Genomic DNA, 17,627 nt, shown 5'->3' on the forward strand with positions numbered 1-17,627 from the left:
AAATAAATAACTTCTGCGGGCGTCCCTCAGGAATCTTAATTACTGGGACGGTTGCTTTTGTTAATCTACGTTTATGACTTCTTATAATCTATTAAGCTCAACTTGCTCTATTTGCAGATGATAGTTCGTTGTCGATTTATTCCGGCAACATGAATTTTATAGAAAACACACAAAATACTGATCTTCATACCCTTCAAGAATGATCTCATAAGTGGATAATTAAATTTATCCAAGATAAACAAAAAGTAATGTTGTTGTTTTTTCCTTACATGATAAACAACGTCTTTTTCTGTTCCTTTAAAGTACCTAATTAACTTATGTAAAAACTAATCAACACCTGGAACTTACAATAAGCGAAGATAGAAAATGGCATGAACACATCAATACTATTATGACATCAGCTTCTACAGTTCTAAGCTCAATACAAACATTGAAATTAAAATTATATGAAATATATTAAATCATATTTATTTATAATAGCAATAACATTCTCTTAAAAATAAAATGCAAAACAAAGCAGGGCGTATAGTTACAGGTGTCACTTTATCGATATACGGTATATAAAACGTTCTGTTTGATAGGCTTGGTATCATTGTTGGATAGGAGAATAATTAAAAAAATATATTGAAAGTGTACAATGCCAATCAAAACAACGTGCTAAGTTACCTGCTTAATATTACCCCAAAAGTGTCGCTAATTTCTCCAAATCTCACAGCCAACCCAAATATTTACAAATAAATATTATTCCTTCATCTATTGAGTTATTGAACAATTTGAATAATAATTTTGGACATGCGGCATGAATAAATATTTTTTAAATCTCGCCTCAAAGATATGATTAAACCTCAAGCTGTTACTAAATATTTTCGATACGGAGATTGAAATTTATCTGTTAAACATGCACGTATTACACAAATGTAGTGATCCTAACGCGGACTTTTATAAAAAAAAAAGAATATTTCATATATATCAGTGGTTAGCTATGGTACATCCAGTACTGCAGATGCCGAAAACACCTCTACTATTATTCAGGTTTTGTTTGTAACTGTTTCATTATTCTTTAGATTATTCAATAATTCAAGGAAGAACCTATTGCTAAAGTTGTAAGAACTCGTGGGTCAACTAGTTTGTTACTTTTGTTAATATACTGTTATAAATGTGTACAAAAACGAGAATTAGAAAAACAGTTTACATGCAATAAACAACACTAGACATATTTTTATCACCTTAACAATAGATTTACTTATTTATATCATCGCTATCTTAATGTAGAAGTGATAAGAAATAACCATCTATTTTGAATAATAACTAACAACAGCAAAGAGAAGCACATTGGAAAAAAAAGATAATAAGGGGAGTTCAGAAAACCGCTCAGATTTGTTATGCTTATGTTGTTAGGACTCGTGGATCACTTATTTTGCTACTTTTGTTAATATACTGTTATAAATACATACAAAAGAGAATTAGAAGAAGTTTTCATTTTAAAAAAAATATATGAATAATAACTAACAAAAGCAAAGAAAAGCATACTTGAAAAACATAATAGGGGAAGTTCCGAAAAACGCTCAGATTTGTTATTATCTTTAGGGCATAGCTTTTTCTTTAATTCTTTAAAGATAATTATCTAGATACAATTCTGAACATATGTAAAAGAAATCAAGGAGGTTTTACCACCTGATTCAGAAATATATTTATTTTTACTTGTAGAACTCCATTTTTCTCTCTCACTTTACACCAAAATGTATAATTTAAACTACAAATTTCTCTAAACTATTTATTGTTTCGAAAAACAGAGAATCATGTTCTGACCAGAAAAAAATAAATATATATAATGAAAAATATGCCCTTAGTGGTGTTTTAATTCATGTACATTGTAATATATATTTCCTAAGTGAAAAAGGATACTCCTCAGAAAGGAGGTTCTGCATTAAGCATCTAATATTTTAAACTATAAAGATTCCCAAATCACACGAAAAACGTAGATGTTGCGTTGGTTTTGTATTTTTCTATACAACACATCGACAAGCAATGTCAGGTTTTAACCATTTTCTCGTAAACGTAAAATTTGCAAACAAAACGAAATAGTAATATTTCAAAATAAAAAAGATACTGATTTTTAAAAGAAAACTTTGGCACATATCTTTACCATGTCAAAAGATACAAAAATTGAATATGAATAATGATTGTTTACGATCAAGAGTGCGTTTATCTTATTTTCATTTTATAAGTTAACTATTTATCGTTAGGTTTTGTCACACCACTCTTAAAGATCATGTGGCGCTTTTTCAGCTGTTCCATTTCTTCTTGTGGAGGAAGACTTTAGTTTCCCCACCGAGGATAATTTAAGGAGCAACCGTAAAGTAATTTGAACAATCGATCTTAAACAGACTAGCTGGATAGCTAATAATCAATAGCTTTAAATTCACGCTTTAGAATCATGGCACGATATCTTATTTCAAGTATTTTGTTTCGGTTTTCTCCAATACAGAATATTGATTTATACTTGTATGTGACACCTCGTTTCAAACATGAAATATAGACACTTGGATTTCGTTATCTACATATAAATTTTGTTAAATAGCAATGTAGCTCAGGTTTCCTTTTGTCCATTATCATTTTTCACTTATAAATTTTCAAATCGATTTCATTTTATCTTCGATGAGAATAAATTCATTGGGACACAGCAAATAGATATTTTCAATCTATGACATGTAGAAAATTTTGTCTTTGAAATGAATTAAAAAAACAGAATGACTGGACAAAATAAATATTCAGGCTTTAGTTTAGAAACTGTACTAATGGTGTATTTTTTGATATTTGGATACATTTATATGAAATGAAGGAACTTTAAGATACATATAACTTTTTTTCGTATGGAACTTCACACAAAGTATTTTAAAAAATCAATCTATTCATTAGCAGGGACATAATAATGATTTTTTTAGGTTTGTTCTTTATAGGATAATGTAACTTTAAAATTCTTAAGTTTTTATATACATGAAAATACATTTGTGTATTTTAATTTCGAGAATGTTAACCTTATTCAATTCATTTTTAATTAACTTTATTAAAATGTTAAACATTTCTTCCACTACTTAGTACAAGTAATTTTTAAAGCGTGAATGTGACCATTTTAAAGTATTTGTAGTATTCTAAGAACAATTAACTTTTGTATACATAATCCTTTATTTGGCGCATTTTAAATTGGTCAGCGGATCATAATATTCAGGTTTTTTACTTTTCTGAAACATAAATTTAAGAAATATTACCGGTCGTTTTGATGCAAGAGAATTAACCACTCAGGCATTCGTAAGCTTCAAAACTTCAAAGCGATTTTAAATAGATGATAAACACAGGTCAGACCGATATTATTTTGATTCTAACCAGACAAAGAAAGGAGATCACTCACTTAAAGGTTCTTTTTTCAAGCGGAGAATATTTCCGCTGTCGAATTCGTATAACGCAGTTCTATTTACCGTCTCTATGGTATAAATATAGATATTAAACAAAAGAAAAAATCAGCAAAATTAGTTCACCGTTTTGGACGATATAAGAAAGGATGAGTTCTAGAAGTATCGGTCACTACAAAGTGAATAAAAAGTTTACTTACGACAGGGCATAACAAAGTTTCAGTTTAAAAGTGTAAATTTGAAACCCATAAAATATGTGCAAAAACTGAATACATTTCAAAACTGATATTATAAAGAAAGACAGAAGACAAAAGAAATCAACAAACAATAAACGTCATTACAAATTATGCTAGTAAATGGTACGTTTAAAAAACCAAAGAATAATTGAACATTCTTATCCACTTTAACGAATCTTAAATTCCATATATATTATAAAGGTGTAAGACATGTCTGTGAAAACATAAAAACTGACAAATCGGGTATTTTTTCATTGTGGATTGCGAACTGTGTGCCCCCAGATAAGACGAAATGTATTTGATCAATGTCTGCGCTTTATTTGATTTAATGTGTTTATATATCTTTATCTTATTTGCTTGCTTTATCACTTCAAACACATATTTACAAACCCTTTTATTCCTTCATTAATTTAGTTTTGAACAATTTGGACGATAATATAAGAGATGTCGCGTCCATGAATATTTTTTTAAATCTCGTCTCAATGATATGTTTAAACATCAAGCTGTTCCTAAATATGTTCTATACGGAGACGAAGTTAATCATTATACTATGCACGTATTACGAATGTAGTAATCATATTGCAGATTTTTATAAAAAAAATCATTTTCCATGTTTACGGAGTATTTCATATATTTCAGTAGCTACCCACTGTACATCAAGTACTGCAGACGCTCAAAAGTCTTCTATTTTTATTCAGTTTTGGTTTGTTACGGTTTCATTATTCTTAAGATTATTCAATTATGCAAAGAAGTACCTATTGTTATTGCTAAAGATGTAAGAACTCGTGGGTTAACTATTTTGCTACTTTTGTTACTGTTATAAATGCGTTAAAAAGAGAATTAAAATAAGTTATTCACTTTTTTCCTTACAATATATTTACTTATTTTACTTTAATGATAATCATCTTGAATCAATTCTGAACATAATATTATAAAGAAATCAAGGAAGTTTTACCACCTAATTTAGAAATATATTTATTTTTACTTGTAGAACTGAACTACATCTTTTCTCCCATTTTAGACTGAAATGTATAATTAAAACTACAAATATCTCTAAACTATTTATTGTTTCGAAAAAATCGAAAATGAATCAGAGAACCATAATCTGACCAGAAAAAAGGAAGAAGTAGAAAAAATATAATGAAAAATATGCCCCTAGTGGGGTTTTAATCCGTGCCCTTTGGCTTAGAGAAAATGAATACTCTTCAGAAAGGAGGTTCTGCATTAAGCATCTGATATTTAAAACGAAAGCGATTCCCAAATCACACGAAAAGGAAGATGTTGCGTTAGTTTTGTGCTTTTTTTCTAAATAACATATTGACATAAAATGCCAGTTTTTAACCATTTTCTATCATATTTAAAAAAATAATTTGCATAGCAAACTTTCAAAATACGGTAGATTATCAATTTTTAAACTGGTCTTAAAAGAAACTCTGGCACATATCTTTACCACGTCAATAGATACAAAAAGGAATATGAATAATGATTGCTTAAGATCAACAGTACGTTTATCTATTTTTGTTTTTGTTTTATCAATTACTATGTAACTGCCATTATCTCAAATCTGCTTTTATCATAATATATATTTCAAATCTTTTGACAACTGTACCTCTATTTTCAAATGTTTTCGTTCTGACACTTCGGCAAAACTTATCTTCGATGATATTTTCGTATTATTCTTATTTTGTTATAGTCACAAAGAGCAAACCAAATTAGTTTATACAGAATGTATTAAAGTCCGGTTGTTTTGGAAGCTCTAATAATATTGAAACACTCTCTAACCAACCAGTACTAAGCAACGAGTATAAAAGTAAACAATGGCATTCCGACAGGGCTTGAACCCACGCGGGCAGGAATCCTGACATTACCAGTCTGACGCGTTATAATTCTGAGTTGTCTATTTTTTGTGTATCTTTAACTTTTATATTCCAAAATATTTCACATGTAAATTGATTATTAAAAAAAATGTTATATACTTATGAAAGAGTAGTTTTTTGTATTGGATTTCTTATCTGTCCTTTATCATTTCATTGGAATTTAGCCAAAATCGATAATTTCACTTGTTAAAAGTGTGAAATATTTATAATCCTATCTTCAACAGTAGGGCAAATAGAGTATATCGATATAGGACAGGAAGAAAAGTTGTCTTTGAAACTAAAAATTGAAACTGACTGAAAACGTTTAATTTCATAACACTAAATTATATCAAGCTTTATCAAGCTGATGTATTTTGGATATTTGTATTGTAATGTATATGGAATGCAGGAACTTTAAGGTACATCGTATAGAATTTCACATCAAGTATTTTTTAAATTAAATCTTTACATTAGAAGTTACTTAATAATAGTTTAAAACGTTTATTCTCTAAATGTAATGGGACTTTAAGATACTTTAAATTTTTATAAATATTTTAATTTTTTCATATTCAATTTATTTTAATTAACTGTATTCAAATTTTAAACATTTCTTTCCTTACTTAGTACAAGTAATGGTTAAAACATGAATGTGACCATTTTTACAGTGTATGATATTTTTAAGAACAATCTTTTTTGTATACAAAATCCTTTATCAGGTGCATTTTAAAATGGTCAGCGGGTGGGGGTTTTTTTTAACTTTTCTATAACATATAAATTTAAGAAATATTACCGGTCGTTTTGATGCGAAAAAATAACCACATAGGCGTACGGCCTTTGTTGTCAATTCCTAGACATCAAAACTCCAAACTGGTGTTAAATAGCCGATCAACACCGGCCAGACCGATAATATTTCAATTCTAACCAGACAAAACAAGAAAAATGGTTTCCTGCGGGGAACATTTTTAATGATATAAAGATATTTCATTTAACTATTTTCAACATTGTTTGGGGAGGGGATAAATAAACGTTTGTATCAGGTATATAGTTGACAATAATCGATCAATATAGAAGATCGAAGGTCTTTGGAAACTGGTGACCGTTGATGACCGGAGAAGGACGAACATAAAACAATTATTTCTTTTTAAGAAAATGATTAAATAGGCCTACCATTTTATGAATAATTACGAGCAAAAAAATAAATAAATAAAGCAAACACACAAGTTTTCGCAGAAAATATCTCTATTTATTATATACTTATAAATGAAATATTGAGAAATATTAATTAAATAAAATGCGTATTTTCATTTTCCGTATTTTCACTGTAAAAAATTTATTTTTCACTGCAGTGAAACATATTTTCCGTATTTTCACTGGTGTCTTGCCAGACTACTTTCTATTAAATTCTGCCAATACGCAAAATTTAAGGGAAATTCTTTCAAATTTTAATGTCAAAAAAGAGAAATGTATATAATAAACAGAAAATTCAAGTTTTTTCTATAAATACATGATTTATTTTCATCTTGTGGCATGAAAATTATCATATTTCACTCGTGGCTACCGCCACTCATGAAATATTTATTTTCATACCACTCGATGAAAATAAATCATGTATTTATAGAAAAAACTTGAATATCCTCTATTTTTATTATGGCAGATGCCACTGCGAATATTTTAATTTTGTAGATTTTCAGTTTAAACAATTTATTGTTTGTAACATTTTGAGATACATATTAAAGAAACATTGATAATGTTCAAACACATCATTCAAGTGTTTCCACCTTAAACGGTAAAATTATTATAGAAAATTAAAAGTATCACGTAATAGTTTTTTTGTTCTTAATTAGGTGTATTCTGACTTATGGACACGGCCTACTGAATTTTCGACCCATATATCCTATAGTAAATCCATCACATTTAAGGCTAAATTCTGGACAAAACAAATCCGGTACCGAAACTTCATGACCATTTCTTTAAACACCAATGCAGTCCAAGTAAATTTAGCACAAAAAAATAATACATTAGCCCTTGGAGTTTTTCTGCAGCTTTTAATTTCTGTAATCACTATAGAATATTCCAAATAGTAACTGGTGTGTATTCTTGTGCATAGTGCCTCATGAATCCTTCCACCCAGAAATGAAATCCTGCAAAAATACATCAAAAACAACCTTTAAAGTACTCAGAAATGAAACTTCATGTACATAATTACTAAAGATATACTTAAAATATAACCAGTATCAATTAAGATGATATGAAATAGGCCATTTCAAAATTTAAAAGAACTACTTTCTAGACTACAACGGGCTGGGTCTAATTCCGTACCGGGGTGACACCTTATTCCCTAGAGGATTATCCGTAACGTACCGGCAAACGGTATTTAGCCAGGTTTTCGAAAAGGTCAATTAACCAATCATGTACGGTTAACAGATCACATGCTCCTCCATGTACCGAAAACAGGTCACGTGCTTCTCCATACCTCAAACGTTAAACGCGTACCAATAAGGGAATAAGAGAGATCACTATTTAAAGGTTATTTTTCAAGCGGAGAATACCTCCGCTGCTGATTTTCGTATAACGCTCTATATTTCGCATCCTACTGTCTCTTATGGTATAAATATAAATATTAAACAAAAGAAATAATAAGCAAAATTGGTTGTCCGTTTTGGACGATATAAGAAAATATATTATACATGTAAGACATAATACTCTTATCTCTGAGTAAATATAAAATCCAATTACTTTATTTACTTTTCCATTGTAAATTGTTCACACGCACATATAAGACGCCACCTGTTTGATCAATATGTTTGCTTTGTTTATATTTTTGTATTTTATTATGTTTTAGTCTTAATTTGTTTTACTATCCTTAAAGGCCACTCCAATAACTTCAAAAACTTATAAATTCACTTGATGTAAAATAAATAACAGGACTGGTTATATAAAAACACGACTATTCTGGAAATTTGATACATCTTTTAAATATGAGCGGCGTGGTGATATTTCCGTAACCGAGTCGGTATGAGTGCTAAGGTCCCTCTTACAAGCATATAATATACCTTAATTCGGTTTTAATTAATGTAATTCATGAGGCCAATTAGATAAGTTCTAAATAGTATGGGGGCATGCCCCCCTGAAATTTTTTTTCGCTCTCGGATGCTCCCAGAAGCGTTTTCTGGTGTTTTTGACACAGTTTAAAGCCTGCCACTAGTTTATGTTATTCTGCATATCTCAATATGTTTTTACAACAGTCGGTGCATCGTAAAAGGTTGACCACCGATCGCATAACGGACGGACATCTGTACATAAGATATAAATATTTAATATTAGACAAATGAAAAATAACCAACAACTGATGTTGTTAAAATTTTTATCTGATATTTAACAATGAAAAAACAGAGAAGTGCGTAGATTGTATTTTTAACATTAATCACGCATGGTTAAAGCTAATCAATGGTCAATTAAAACAAAGCGTATAAGAGAAATAAACCTTACATCATTCACACGTATCGATTACTTTGGAGAAGACATTGATCTGCTGTATGTATCACATTAAAAATGATTTCGAAAGTAAGAACCGCGTCAATTTTACTATAAAACGAATTGATTATCAAATTCTTATTAAGCATGTACATGTATACAAGAGCAATTAATATGACTGCTGGTAGTGATTTGCTTTGAAGCATTGTCCTGGTTTAATTAAGTTTGATAAATAAAGCGAAAATGCTTTAGAAATAGTCATAGACGACAAAAATGAATGTAAATATATTGATTCTAACCCGTGAAGCTGGGGATATTTTGGGTGTATGATACCATTTTACAAATATATTCTTTTTTTTAAAAACAATTTGTTCAAGTTTTTTTTATTCCAGTTGTGTAACATACACAGTTCTCAAACATGAAGAATTAATCATACAACGATTGAAATGGAATTTAAGATTTACACCGTTCCATTCCCTGCCTACCCAAGGGTACAGTATGCATACAAACACTTGGAACCACTTTTACGTCGGTACGATGATCTGAACCATACGATCCAACTAGAAAAATGGGATCTAACTCCAATCGAGACCCCTTACAGAGATTACATCAACAAACAGACGTTCCAGCTATGTCTACAATCCTTGGAAGGTGATCGAGATATTGACATCAGAAATGTAACAAAACAAAACGATGTGACTGACTGCAGTAAAGAAAAATGCGCTAATATTAAAGAGCTTGCACGCAAAAGATGTCTCCGAAATTCTTTTGTTGTAGTTGTTGCTTCTGATATTAATAAAGACGACATACCTGCTGACTACAACGTTAAGATTATCTGCCCAGTGACAGACACAAATGACAGCAATGTTTCAGTGGAGAGTCCAGATGCAACAAAAAGAGTACAGTACGTTTACAAAGAACAACTTTATGGTACTGTTAGCACAATAATGGAACTCAATTTATTCAAAGCACTAGAAGTGAAAAGCTATTGTGAACGACTGCTCCACATTTTGGATGGCGTATTTAATTCTGATGAAGTGCAGGAAAAAGGAAAATGTGATAAAAATGATGAAATTCAAATTTTTAATGAGGGTTTGTGTTTTACCATACACATTAATGAAGACTACAGCCATTACTTAATTAATTACTTACATTAAGTTAAATACCTTCTGAGATATTTAGTGTTTTAAAAAAGAAATAGCTAAAATTGTTTTTAAACATTGATGTTTTATTCACCTTTGATATAAAGGAAGATATATGTAAAAACATGGACAAATTTATTTCCGAATGAAATCGTGTTAAAAAAGATAATGAAATATTATACTACATTTAACTTCAAAATTAAAATAAAAAATTCTGAAATATATTTTTAGTGTCATCATTACAACGATCGAAGTCAGTGGGATACGTGATTTCAAAAGGTATGTTGAAATATACGATTATGTTGAAATCTGTAATACACCCGAAAAGTTTCAGCACTTTACTTTTTTGTTATATTAACATGACTCTTTATTTTGTCGCTAAGCACAAAAAGGTAACATTCCTTCACACCGATGTTAAAAAGCCGATAAAAACCGCTGATAAGGAAAGTATCATTATAAAAACCTACTAGCATACATATTTAGCATCATCCAATGAATTACTGAATGAATTGTGACATGTCCGGTCCGTACTCCCAGTGCCTGAAACGACGGATGGACCCTCATTCAGCCTAAATACATACATACCGGTACATGATACCTTTATGTTTTCATATACCATGGTTTGTCATTCTTATATTGTTTTCATTATCAAATATGTGGCTATGTGCGTTAAATCGATCATTATTATTCCATAGCCTACTTCCGGCGAAAATGTTGGATGCATTACATGATTGTACTATATTAATAATTGCATGTGGAAGATATTCTTTTGTTTCAAAGTATAATTGAGGCAATTTAAAGTGAATTTGTTTATAATGGAAGGCTTGTGATACCATAAATAATTATGTTCATAGTATTTAGTATCATGCATAATAATAAACTACGAAAGAATTATACATGGTTGCTGATGGTATGACATACATGATCCGATATTACATATCTGTACGTGGCAAAAAATAAATTGTTCTCAAATAGAATATCGTTAATCATCATACTAATCATTTTGAACCTGATCAACATTTTAAAAAATATTTGATAATATTATCCACATGATACGTTGCTATTGTCTTTCTCATTAATTGAAATAGTCATTGAAAATATGCCCAATATAGACCAAAAGAATGAAAGAAAACCTTACAATACTTTATATCTGACTTTTATTTCAGCGGACAACATTCTAGACTATCTAAAGCGATCAAAATCGGATATAGAGAGAAGCCTGATTGGTATGCTGTTACAAAAACGATAATCTTAAAACATGATTACAATCAAAATGTGTCAAATACTACTCTCCCACTTATTGCAAAGGCCTTAATTTCCCTGTACAGTGTCAGTGCGAAAAATGAGCTTAATTTGAGAGGCAACCTGTCGATAAACCGCTTGAATCGCTTTTGTATATCTTAAATTAGTTTGGTTGTTTAATATGTTGTTTTGTCAATCAATTTTATAGAAGTTTGTATTTTTTCTAGAACACATACTTCATTTTTTGTTATCACATATATAAAAGTATTTTATCAAGGAAAGAAAATATATTAATAAAATGCTCAACTATTAAACGCTTTCTGAATTACAACGATAAGCCAACTAATGTATAATACTTTACAGAAAATGTAGTTATCCCTTTTACTAGAGCAGTTTAGTTTCAGTTAATGGTACATTTGCCTTGCTATTTTTCCATAGATTCAACATACGTGTTTATTCTTATACTTATAGACATTAACGTTGTATTCATCTTAATCTTTTCTAAAAAAACAACTAGGATATACGGATAAATGGGAAGTAAAGTCTGATTACAACCTCAAACAAAGGAAGAAACAAAAGGGAACAGTAAAAGATAGTTGGAAACATTTATCCCATGGTAAGATTCTCTTTATACAACAATACATAAATCCAATATTCTCCACATAGAGCAATTTCCTCATGAGTGGAATCGAAGTAGAAGTTCAATATAATTTCAGGGTAAAGGCACCGGACATACTATTTTCAAAAAACAAATGTGGCCATTATGCATCAATGGTAATAGAAATCCTTCAGTATACATGCAGATGAAATATGTGCATATGCTTTATATCTTCAGAAACAATTCAGCGAATAGAGCGTCTCTCAGATGAAATGCTAGGAATGTTTAGCCGCAGTTCTCTCCCAGAAAATGAAAGGCCACAGTTTATACAACTTCCGGACAAGCACCTTACTGAACAGGTAATTATTTAGACTATGTAGGTTAAAAAATGATAAGTGATTTTTAACAATACTCGTGAGAAAAACAACTGGCATTTATCGGAACACTATCAAATTGAGTATTCCAGTTTTGTTTTTGTCATGCTTTATTGGTCCAAATGAGCATCTTTTTCAAAGTATAGTTCAATGTCATTGTGTTTTTTTTCCAGATACTGAATATTATATATAATTGAATAAATGTTTATTCACTAATCTCTTTCATAAAGTTTTACGTGCAAAACGTCATTTTCATATATAGTAAATCAACCTAGTTTATATATGAATGTGGATAAGTAGTTTAAACACAATGACATTCGATTCACAAAATTTCATTTTATCAATTTTCAGTTGAAGGAAGATCTTAAAAACGAAAGTTCATCCATAAGAAGTTGCGGCTACCGCGGTTGCACGCTAGTTATTTTTGTTGATAATGATTGTGATACACATAATTTAGAAACTTGCCTGAAACACCTAATGGAAAAACACAAAATCGCATCATTTTCCGTGGAACCGTTGAATATCAAAGAATTTTGTAAGGTGGGGTCAAAAGCTGAAGCAAAATTTGGTGATGGCGAAACCAGAAGGAGTGGAACATTAGGTGGATTTGGTTATGCAAAATCACGCAGTGTCAATGAAAGTAAAATCATCGGGTTAGTGTCTCGACATGTCGTTACAATTTGTGACAGTCCTGCAACCTGTGCACTCATCCATTCTGAAGGGAAAACAACTGAAGTATCTGTTGATATTGATAAATCATTTGCTGATAAAATAAAACCCAAAGATGTCTTAGATATCGCTGCAATTTCTTTCAAGGAGGATACATCCGAATTCGACACAACATATAGAACATCAGAAAACAAAAGAGCAAAAGGCGTTTTAACAACGTACACCACGGAACAAATGAAGGGGCTTCCCGTTCAAATATGTGGAGCATGCACACCATTAGGACGTGGAACTGTTACAATGTCAAATATTGAAGGTGTTAGAGATAGCTGTATGGAGGAAAATTATATTTTTGTCGAAGATAACATCACTGAAGGAAAGGAAAAGGAGGTTTTCTGTAATGCATCTGATAGTGGCGCAATAGTTTGTACAGACGATCAAGATAATCCAGATAACGTACAGTTACTTTCAATGGTAGTTGGGAAGTACACTGGTAGGGAAAACATTAAAAAGGAAGGCGTATATGCAACACTGAAACTAAAAGAAGGAATCAAGCAAGTTGAAGAAGAAACCAATTCCTCCATTGAATTTTTGTAACTGAACATCAGCATGAGAACTAATATCCGAAGAAACTATATGAGAATAATGTTTACTGATTGTTAGAATTTAGAAAAAGAAAATATGAGAAAATTGTGCTTATTATTTGCTTGTAGAACTTGAATACAGAAAATATGAGATAATGAATTTAGATTTTCGATATAGAAAATATGAGAGGATGGTGTTTATTGCTTGTTTTTTTCACAAAACATGTTCCTTTTTTATGTTTTCCAGTCACAATTTGAATATTAAGACTCGTGAATGTAATGGGAGATAACAAACAACGAACGTGAAATCTTAACATTATCAGTACTTCATTCCTTGGTAATAGACTGAGCCGAGCCCCAACAGCTGTTGACATGAATAACATTTGTGACTCCTCTTTTCAGAAATGATGATAAACTTGACGACATAATTGTTGTGTGCACATGTTTGTGGTGTTTTTGGTTTCTTTTAATTCGCTTTTACAATTTGGGTGCCAGTATATTCACCCTTAAGACATGGTGCCTGCTTTTAAAATTTTACTTTATATATCTTGTTTGTGATATGCAAGCTTCATGACCTCTGATCCCCTTTCAAAATTCTATTTTGTTTAGTTTCGCCTTTTATCGATTTGTTTGTTGTAAGATTTTAAATTTTATTTATTTGTATTTTACATATTAAGAAGTTGATTCAGATCATAATGTTATTCAACTGTCTAACAGCCTTACACACCTATTTTTCAAATATCTTTATTCACTTAAGACATGAACGAACCGTGACATTATCAGATGCAAAGGTTGCCTGTAGAGAGATTCGATGCAGCAGATATATATTGTATTTTAGACATAATATAAGTAACACTGCATAGCCTACCGACATTAAATATGAAACATTAAGACTTACACGTGTTCATTAAAATTTGCTCTAGTTTAAAGTACAGCTTACATTAAGTGTTATCATTTTTGTATTATTTATTATTTTTGAATATATACAATTCTAATGTAAATAATATTGCATATTAATTAAGATGTGGAATCACATTTATTATATCCCTTTTACTGTGATGCAAGTTTAATCTGCTAGTACTGTGCTACCTATATTGACCGCCTCCGTGGTCGAGGGGTTAGAGTCGATGACTTCTAATCCGGTTACCTCTCTGGCGTGTGTTCGATCCCCGGGAGATGCTTTGGTAGTTTAGCGCGGAGGAAGGTAGTCTAGTACTGGTGTAACTCTCCAGGAACGATGGTTAGGAAACTACCCGCCTATATGACTGAAATACTGTTAGAAAAAGGCGTAAAATGAAACAAACAAACAAACAAGCTACCTATATTGAATAACTAACGCTCATGTTTCTTACTTTCCTGTGTTCTTTATAAAATATTTGGTATATAAAAACCTTTACATGATAAGAACTCATGCAAGTACACCAAACTTGTGAAAACTTGAAGCATTTTTAAAGGGACTCCACTGAGGTTTAAAGCCTAAAAACTTAACATTTGAATTTCTTACATAAATGAGCTATGGCACTTTAAACAGAATTATATACAAGATAGTTAAGAAATATACTTTTAAATAAATTGAAAATCGTATTTTTAGGCTTTTGTTAGCCCGATTTCGGTGAAAAGCGTTTAAACGCTTTTCATTTTGAGTCACTTTTTACAATTTGAAAAATTATTCTGGAAAAACGAAGAGCGCAAATGATCTGAAATTTTGCACAAGATTAGTGGTCTAAACCTACATCAAATTGAACATTTATCTGAAAAAAATATATTCAGTCCCATCATGTCAAAAAACTTCAGTGGAGTCCCTTTAAGGTTCTTTTTTTTGACAGAACAGAACCTTATTATTTCAAACGAGTAAATAGACGTATGAGAGAACGGAATAAATGGAAATGTCAATTACATGACATGTGTTTGTGTGCAAACAGTATTACAAAGCGATATTTTGTAGTCATTTAAAATTTTCTGTTCTATTAGTTGATTATCAATGTTCATATAGCAACCAATCATCTCAATTTTTATTTATCATGCTATAAGTTGTATATATAATATATATAACGGGATGTTATCATTATAAAAAAAGAATATTCATATAATTAATCAAAATGAAATGGTCTGTAAAAAGTAAATTGATACGCACATTGTTTTCTCGTTTAGTTCACGTGGGAACCAGGAACCGCTTTTATGGAATGATACGAACGTGTCAGCTTGAAGGTTACATGATAAACGCCTTATGAACGCATCTGCGGATGTTTCTAAACGCAAAATTTCACCATTTTCATGTTTAAATAATGAATTCTGCTGAAGCCGATGCTAGGGGCGTGGACGGTAACTTGCACTGTCTAGTATCGTCCATGAACACACTCCTGTATTTTACTTGACTGTATTCTTTTATTATTCTTTTATTCCAATATTTTATAAATGAAAAAAAAAACTTACAAGATAAAATCATAAACAAGTACATCAAAACTTGTGAAAACTTAAAGTATTTCTTTTGGTTACTCTTAAAAAAGGACTTTATTACCATTAGCAATAAATAGACAAATAAGATTACGGAATAAATGCAACATTTCAAATACATGACATGTGTTGTGTGCAAACAGTTTAATAAAGCGGTATTGTTTAGTCATTTAAAATGTTCTGTTCTATCAGTTAATTCAATATGGATATAGCAATCAATGATCTCAATATTTTATTCATCATTCTTTTTGGAAAAGTAATTAGTTATATGTATATAGGGATGTAATCATTTTTATCAACAACGGAATATACACATGATTTCTTTAGATAAAATGATATGTAAAAAGGAAATTGTTGCGCCCATTGTTTTCTCGCTTATTTCACATACTTTTTAACGCGGTGACCTTTAACCGTTTTATTTTATGAAATGACACGAACATGTAAGCGATAACCACCTTATAAACACATCTGATTTTATTTATACTACATGCAATCATTAAGCCATCAATAATATTGTTCAGTTTTAATATGAAAAACACACAGTTCAGTATTTGTGTGATAAAACCTTTGTGCTTTGACATTGAGCAGAATAATATACATATATTGCTGTTTTGTGCCTTTTTTAGGGCTGTTAATGTGCCTGCATGTTCTATTTTTATATTTTATAAGTTTTTTCAAAAAAAATTTAAGTGTTGTTGTTGGATATTTTACTTGTTGTTGATGAATTTATATTTTTTTTTGTATTTTTGTTTCTTTTGCATGTCTTAATTTACAGAATCAAGCTTTTATTATCCGGATCTATGATTTTGTTTTGACAAATAATTTCTATATTTGTGATTCTACCTTTGTGACAATCAATAATGTAACATGATAACATAATATTTATTATAGATATATTGAGTCATTTGTTTTTACCTTTTTTAAAATGGGTCTTTTTGTATGTTTTTTTATCTTGTGTGTGTGTGCGCACGTGTGTGTGTGTGTGTGTGTGTGTGTGTGTGTGCGTGTGTGCGTGCGTGTGCGTGTATTCTGTTTTAGTTATTTTTGTATCGATTGTTTGTTGTTGGATTTTGAATTTTATTCATTTGTATTTTACGTCCCTTAGGATGCAAGTTTTAATTGCAAATACTGTGATACCTATATTGGCTAATACTGTAATACCTATATTGGCTAATACTGTGATACCTATATTGGCTAATACTTTGAAACACATATTGGCTAATACTGTGATACCTATATTGGCTAATACTGTAATACCTATATTGGCTAATACTGTGATATTATTTTTTTTGATTTGTATCAGAAATCTCATTCTGTTCTTGTTTTATATCAGATACATCATTCTCTATTTGTTTTTATTAGATATCATTCTATAGTTGCTTTTATCAGAAATATCATTTTCCAGTTGTTTTGTATCAGAAATATCATTATCTATTTGTTTGTATCGGCCATGTCATTGTCAATTTTTCATTGAAATTTTGTTCTGTATCACAAATATTATTCTCCTTTTCTGGTATCAGCAATTTATATTTGTTTCGCATAATCAGCAATATCATTCTCTTTAAATTTTTGTCATAGGTATTCGTATAAA

At 30.3% G+C, this 17,627-nt stretch overlaps 1 protein-coding gene across 1 annotated transcript; it reads left to right on the forward strand.

Annotated features, from left to right (window-relative positions):
• The first annotated feature begins 5,775 nt into the window (after window positions 1-5,775).
• Window positions 5,776-17,578, forward strand: LOC132732627 (uncharacterized). The gene is made up of 7 exons (XM_060719098.1): window positions 5,776-5,921; window positions 9,369-10,068; window positions 10,350-10,397; window positions 11,285-11,344; window positions 11,878-11,976; window positions 12,196-12,317; window positions 12,684-17,578. Exons 2-7 carry the CDS (start codon window positions 9,423-9,425, stop codon window positions 13,593-13,595), a joined length of 1,887 nt encoding a protein of 628 aa, XP_060575081.1. The 5' UTR covers window positions 5,776-5,921; window positions 9,369-9,422; the 3' UTR covers window positions 13,596-17,578.
• Window positions 17,579-17,627: the final 49 nt, after the last annotated feature.

This window comes from Ruditapes philippinarum, unplaced genomic scaffold, assembly GCF_026571515.1.
Source record: "Ruditapes philippinarum isolate M1 unplaced genomic scaffold, ASM2657151v2 ctg5034_1_1_1_1, whole genome shotgun sequence".
NCBI classification, from domain to species: Eukaryota; Metazoa; Mollusca; class Bivalvia; order Venerida; family Veneridae; genus Ruditapes; species Ruditapes philippinarum.

What these genes read in the sequence shown, in the direction of transcription:
- LOC132732627 (XM_060719098.1), top strand. Translation starts at nt 9,423, where the DNA reads ATGGAATTTAAGATTTACACCGTTCCATTCCCTGCCTACCCAAGGGTA. An exon ending in AATTCAAATTTTTAATGAGG is followed by an intron (nt 10,069 to 10,349) that starts GTTTGTGTTTTA and finishes ATATATTTTTAG; the next exon opens with TGTCATCATTACAACGATCG. An exon ending in ACAAGCACCTTACTGAACAG is followed by an intron (nt 12,318 to 12,683) that starts GTAATTATTTAG and finishes ATCAATTTTCAG; the next exon opens with TTGAAGGAAGATCTTAAAAA.